The sequence below is a fragment of the Canis lupus genome, chromosome X, assembly GCF_048164855.1.
Source record: "Canis lupus baileyi chromosome X, mCanLup2.hap1, whole genome shotgun sequence".
Taxonomy (NCBI): domain Eukaryota; kingdom Metazoa; phylum Chordata; class Mammalia; order Carnivora; family Canidae; genus Canis; species Canis lupus.
Window position 1 is genome coordinate 28,286,700 of NC_132876.1, and position 7,039 is coordinate 28,293,738.

Consider the following 7,039-nt stretch of genomic DNA (forward strand, 5'->3'; position numbering starts at 1 on the left):
AGCTGGACCCACTTACCTTGAAGTGGCTCCTAGCTCTGAGATTCTATGATACCAAGCTTGAACAAATCACCCTATGTTTAACTCACCGAGGCCACAAGAAGTGTATGCAAGGTGACCCAGTAACCTGTTAGTCGTGTCCTTGCCAAATCTCTGATGAAGAGATTCCAAATTTGGAGTGAAATTTGTTGTGAAATCACTCACCGGAACGGTAAGGCAAGAAGGTGCTTTTCACAATCACCAAGCATTTGCACTGTACCTTTCTTCTTTCCTAGACCATTCTAGGTATTCAGTGCGAGCTCCAGAAACAGCTCAGGAATTTCATTTCCTTGGACCAACTTCCTATGACCCCTCGATACAATGATGGACGGTGCCTTGAAGGAGGGAAGCAACCAAGGTTTGCTGCTGTTCCTTCTGTCTTTGGAAAAGGTATAAAATTCGCCATCAAGGATGGCATAGTAACAGCCGATATCATAGGAGTAGCAAATGAAGATAGCAGGCGGCTTGCTGCCATTCTCAATAATGCTCATTACCTGGAAAACCTACATTTTACCATAGAGGGGAGGGACACTCACTATTTCATTAAGCTCGGGTCTCTGGAGGAAGACCTGGTGCTCATTGGTAACACAGGGGGGAGGCGGATTCTAGAGAATGGTGTCAATGTCACTGTGTCCCAGATGACTTCTGTGTTGAATGGGAGGACTAGACGGTTTGCAGATATCCAGCTCCAGCACGGGGCTCTGTGCTTCAACATCCGGTATGGGACAACTGTCGAAGAGGAGAAGAATCACGTGTTGGAGATTGCCAGACAGCGCGCTGTGGCCCAGGCCTGGACTAAGGAGCAAAGAAGGCTGCAAGAAGGGGAGGAGGGTATTCGAGCATGGACAGAGGGGGAGAAGCAGCAGCTGTTGAGCACTGGGAGGGTACAAGGTTATGATGGGTATTTTGTTTTGTCTGTTGAGCAGTATCTAGAACTTTCTGACAGTGCCAACAATATTCACTTTATGAGACAGAGCGAAATAGGCAGGAGGTAACAAAAAAAATCTCTGCCTTTGCGTCACCAAAGACTGCCTGTTTTTAAAAACATAAAATGGTTTATTGTATTGGTTTTCTAGATCAGAACTCTGTATATGTAAATATGGAGGAAAAACATATCCAACTGCCTTTCAATGTGACGGAAGATGGTATTTTAATATTGTTTGTTTAAACTCTTTAAGAAATGACAGATTTTTAGTTCTTGTGTGGCAGTATTCAAAATAACACAAGTAAAACAGCTAAAACAAAAGTATTCAGAAAGCACCACTTTAAATTTGTCAAGCCATGCACATGTTCAAATATAAAGAACTCAAGGTTCTATATCTCTATCGTGACACAAAATTTCACATTTAACCGTCGGCAGAGCTTATGGGCTATTTGAAGATGTGGTGCAATATTCTGAACCTTGCATTTCGAAAGACTGCCAGCCCTCTCACATTTTCCAGATGCGTAATAGGAAACGTAAAAAGAAGTGTAAAATGTCCTCAGCCACCATCTCCCAGAGTCAGGACCCATTTGCCTCTCCTCCCTGGTTATTCCTCCTTGCTTGTGAAAGTAAATGCCATGTTGTTGTGCTGTGTTTTGGCGTGTGGTGGCTGGGTTCTGCCTACCACGCTTCCCTGCGGGTGTGGTAACCAGACTGAATTGCCACTATCTGCTTGTGTGTACATGATACCAGGGCAGCTGGCCAGTGTTAACTTCTCCCACACAACCTGTTCTGACTACATTTTTTTACCAAATTGTCCAGCTGTATTGGCATCATGTAAGCATAGCTTTCATTAACCTGGGTAGGAATTTCTCATTTATATATAGGGTGTGTTTTGGTCATAGTTTCACGTTAGTGATTCCGTATTTATACACTAATCCAATGGCTTTGTGCACACGAAAGGTAATTTACTACAAATGATTCTGGTACAAAATAAGAAAAAGAAAAAGAAAAAAGAGGCGTCAGCAGGCATGCATGCCTGACATGCCAATAAATATGTTCACTACTACTGCAGAAATTCACAAGAGCCAAAACCTTTCAAAACAAACAAACAAACAAACAAACAGACCTAGTACTAAGACGAAAGGAAAGTACCAAAGGAAAGACCAAACCAAACATCACAGTAGTTGCTGCCACATTGATTCATCCCCCTTGGATTTATCTTTCAAATGTACAATTCTGCATTGACCATCTCCCAGCCACAGTAAGGAAATTTAATTAAGTGAACCCTTTCCGATCTCAGACATTTCAGCTAATTATAGAGAGGCAGACTGTTTTTTGCTGAAATAATTTATGCAGTTATTTATTTTAGATCTCTGTCTTCACCCATTTATTTTGATTTAATCATCTGTCCTGCCTAGAAAAATAACTATTTTCCAGGAAGGGTAATTTTGTTCCATGATCAGTTAAACTTTGGAAAAAGATCAGGATTAGTGTTAATATCAGCTGCAGTTTCTCAATCTTTATGAATCCTGTAGTAAAAAGAAGCCCCTTCGTTAGCTGTGAGATTTGTGCCCAGTGACAAAGAGACAGTTTGTAAAACGCTGTGTAATTGTACGTTACCACAAATGAAAATACACGACAGCACAATGTGGCCTGTTGAAAATTCCCCTGAGCCAGCTTCAGCACTTTCATCACTGGGTCTGCACATTTGCTATGTCTGAAGGAAAATTTATGATGGAATGTTACAGTTTGGATTCTTTCCAGCTACTACCTAAATGCAGTGTGGGGGTCATTGCCCTGCTTTGTGATGGCAGTTTTTTTGAAAATATGCAAAGTCAGAATTCAGGCTCAGGTTAAGGTTTTTAAAGAGTCTGACTCCTTACTCCACCAAGTAGAATAAGGGAAAGGCAAGGATCTGCACAGCAGGGGAAGGTATATCCAGACATTTCATTTTCAAAAACATCAGGTTGAGATTACCACATTCTTACACATGTATTCCGAAAGAGAGAGAATTCATGATGAGCTCCTCTCTCTCTTTTTTTAAAGGTTTTATTTATTCATTTGAGAGAGAGACAGAGAGCATGAGGGGAGGGAGGGGCAGAGGGAGGGGGAGAAGGAGAAGCAGACTCCCCGCTGAGCACAGATCCCAATGCTGGGCTTGATCCTAAGACCGGGACCAGGACCAGGACCAGGAGATCATGACCTGAGGTCAGGGCAGATGCTTAACCAACTGAACCACCCAGGTGCCCCTCCTCTCTCTTTTTAATTGGAAGCACACCAGCTCAAGAGATTACTAATATAGACTACAATCATATTATTGCTTTTCTTTTTTCTGAATCAGGCCTGCGTTAGTGGTACAGTATTTATTTAAGATGGGATTCTAAAATTATGAACAAACTTGTTGAAAATTTGAATACCTCCACACCAACCTAAAAATGGACCTTAAATTCCTAGAACCTCTGATTTTCTTTTAAATCAATGGAAAAATAATTTGCGAACTGTATATAGAGAGTGCATTCATAAATGTGATGATGTATTTTATCACTAATCCAAGATGTCAATATTAGAGTCTATTTTGCTTATATTTTAAGCGATTATTATACTTTTTTGCAATTCACTGATGTATCATTTTCAAACTGCTTTAAATATCCATTAGAAACAAATATTTGAAGCTTTTACTTAATAGTAATTACCTTGAACTGTGCATTTCTAGTTTGTAATACATATTTATTTAGTTTGTGCCTTTAGTTTCTTAAAGTTATATTTGTATTATATTCAGGAAATGCACTTTTTATCACTTACAGCTGTGGTTTTAATACTGCCTTGAACTATTATTACTCTCTTTACAACTTCCAAAGTTTTTGGAAAGAAAGAGGAAAAACCCAAAAGGTTAGCACCAATGAACAGTAAATCTAAGAGAAACATTTTGGCATTTCTTAATAAGAACACGGAGATATTGGGTACATAGTTCAGCTGAATACAAAGAATGCCTTCATCGATTTGTAGTTCTGAAGTTTAACTTAATGAAAGAACAATTTGTTTGCATTTCCTGATGAAAGTAAATGCATCCTAAAGAGAAAGATATGAATTTCTCAAACCCAGAGCACAGGCAGCTGACACTGCACAGCCACACACTATTCAAGTAAGCTCAAATGAGAGCATGCTAGTTGGGCTCTCATGAAGAACATTCTGGGCTGGAGGCAGAGAATACTCTGTGGTTGTTTCTTTTTCCTAGTTAGGCCCATTTTATTTGTGCTGTTTTGTTTTGTTTTGTTTTTACTCTTGCACTACAGTCTAGAGATCCAAATGAACTGCAAAGTTGACAGTTTAACAGACATTTAAAAACATATATTTTTAGTTGTCATTCTAATCTTATTGATTAGAAGCATGACTCCTGAAGGAAAGGGAAATAAAGCCCAATTCATACTAATTTCTAGCAAAACACTCACCATATAAATAGACATATGTTTTATTTTTAACCCAGCAAAATACTGTATAAGTATGTCCTTTACTGTCAATTTATCTAGAAGATCTATAATATATAGACTATATATATAATATATATATATATATACAACATAGCCAAATGTATAAAAACTTGACAATGTATAATTTGGAATTCACATGCTAACTACATAGAGAAGTATAAAATTGAATGATAATTTTTCTAAGATTTTTCTTTTTCATCTCTGTTGACACAGTTTCAAACATTCTATCATGTTGCTCCTACTTTTTTTCTTTTCTTTCCTTTTTTAAAAATTCATTTTTAACCAGACTAGACCCCACTGTAATATCACCTGAGAGAGTCAGGGTGAAGTTTTTGCATTTATAAAGATACGTTCCTGTAAGGGCGATTATAATGAAAGCAAGAGTGCAGGAATCAACTATTGAAAGACACTTTAGGGGAGACTGGAGTGTATTCTAGCTTGTGGAGAGACAGAAGGCTACAGATTGGATGCAACATTCTTGTTTTCTTGGAGAAACTCACATACACATAGCTGACTTGACTAGTACTTCAGATCTCAGACTGCTCTTCCACAGCCTTCTGTAAGGTTCTTTATTCTGCAAAAGAAAAAAAAAACAACAAAAACAAAAAAAAAAAAACACAAAAAAATTTAAAAACATTAAAAAACAAAAAAAAACAAAAAAATTTAAAAAGCAAAACAAAAAAAAAAACAGAAAACAACAAACAACAAAAAGAATTCAACCACAAAATAGTGACTGTTATTTCAGTGTGTCCTTCATGTGAAAGCTCTTAAGGACCAAACCTACTACTGTGTGTAAGAAGAAATTACTTCCTAAACAGTAACTGAAAATAGTTAGTTAAACTTGCTGTGGATTTTGTCTTGGCAGTTGTCATCTTACATTATTTGTCAAAGGAAATGTGTTTGGCAGTTAAAAATCTTTCCTTAGATTTAGTGGTGGACTTTAACCTCTTAAATAAATGTTAGTATATCAGATTGTGTCCTTGAAAAATATTTTACTTGTATGAATCATGACAATGTCTAGATCTTTACTATTCTTCTGGCAAAAGCATCAGTAAGAAAGAAGGTGAAAAAGAGAAGTATAGCCTTTACGTCAGAAAAATATTCTTTTTAGCTGCTTACTTTCTCATGAAAAGTAAAGATGTTTACAGTGTATGCCAAGATTTTCAGTTTCTATATAACAACAGTTAGAGGTTCTAATCATACTGAAAATTGTGTTATAATGGCCTGAGCCATGTTGCTAGGAAACAATAGGTTCCAATTTTGTATTCCTGCTCTCACTCCTGTGCTGAAAAGTGACTGGATACTGTACAGGTTCATGTTCTCTGGCTGCAGTTAAATGGTCTTTTGCATTTTGCTCTGGCTTTCAGGCCAGAAGCATGCATTTTTCTACAAGAGCATCACAACAACATGCTGTAAATATTTAAAGTTAAACATTATGTGTCGATATTTGAAAGAAAAAAGTACTTTGAATATTTCATTTTTAAAAAATAAAATTGCAAATGAACACCGTGTCCCATTTTATTCATGCGCCAAACTGCACTCTCAAGTCTGTCTGGTCACCTGAGACTTGAAAAGTAGCTCACTAACAGGGAACAATAAAACCACATCATCTTGAAAATGAAGGTGCAGAAATAAAAAAGGCACTAATCCTAAGCAGATGTCTCTTCATTTTTATTTTTTGTCCAAATAGGATCTCTGACACAAGTTACCATTTAATAAAAAAAGGGGGGGGGGAGAAGAAGAGTAGTAGCTGTGGCAAATTTAAATGCCTCTAGGCTATTACTTTCAAAAAGCTTCTTTCTCTTGTTGATGCCTCTCTGAGCAATGGAAAGAAAATGAATTGCAGAAGGGGTGGGGTAGAGCTAGGAGAGCAGAGCACGCAGATGCATTGGCAAAAAAGCAGAGTGGGGGAGAAAGGCAGTCAGGAAAGACTAAAAAACAACAGCTGGCACGTCCTGGGCAATCACAGTGGCCATTTGGCACTTATTTTTCACAAGAAGGTATTTACGACTGACACCGGGAAAGCGGCCGATAGATCTTGCAAAATCCAGCTTGATAGTAATGGGGCACCCAGAGTCCAAACAACCTGTTTGTTTCTGAAACTTGCTTGGAATCCTGGAATTTACATCACTCTTAAATGCCCTGCTGCCTTTTTATTCAGTGATATATAGGGTAGTCTCCCCTTCTCTGCACTTTCGCGTTTCAGGGCTTCAGCTGCCCCAGAGTCACTTGCTCTCCTCCTTGATCTTCTGATGTTGTCAGGTCTGGAATAGCCTCACGCTGCCCGGTGCGCGCGTCATCCCCCTCACTTCCTCCCATCACACAGGCATTTTATCACCTCGCATCATCGCAAGAAGGGTGAGCACAGCACAGCAGGATGTCTTGAGAAAGAAAGAGTCCACATCCGTGTAACTTTCATTTCAGTATATTGTTATAATTGTTCTTTTTTCTTATTACGTATTGTTGTTAATCCCTTGCTGTGCCTAATCTATAGATTAAACTTTCTCACACATATGTACACATGGGACAAAACATAGTATGTCTAAGATCCGGTACTATCCATGGCTTCAGGCATCCGTGGGAGTCTTGG

At 38.4% G+C, this 7,039-nt stretch overlaps 1 protein-coding gene across 3 annotated transcripts in view; it reads left to right on the plus strand.

Moving 5' to 3' along the window:
* The window catches only part of TENM1 (teneurin transmembrane protein 1), a 795,125-nt gene extending 789,172 nt beyond the window's left edge, over positions 1–5,953 (plus strand). For all 3 annotated transcript variants that reach the window (XM_072816870.1, XM_072816872.1, XM_072816871.1), the window contains one exon: positions 273–5,953. In XM_072816870.1, the coding sequence (XP_072672971.1) occupies positions 273–1,031 (759 nt within the window). In that variant the 3' untranslated portion in view covers positions 1,032–5,953. The remainder of the gene's footprint in view (positions 1–272) is intronic.
* The last annotated feature ends 1,086 nt before the right edge of the window (positions 5,954–7,039 follow it).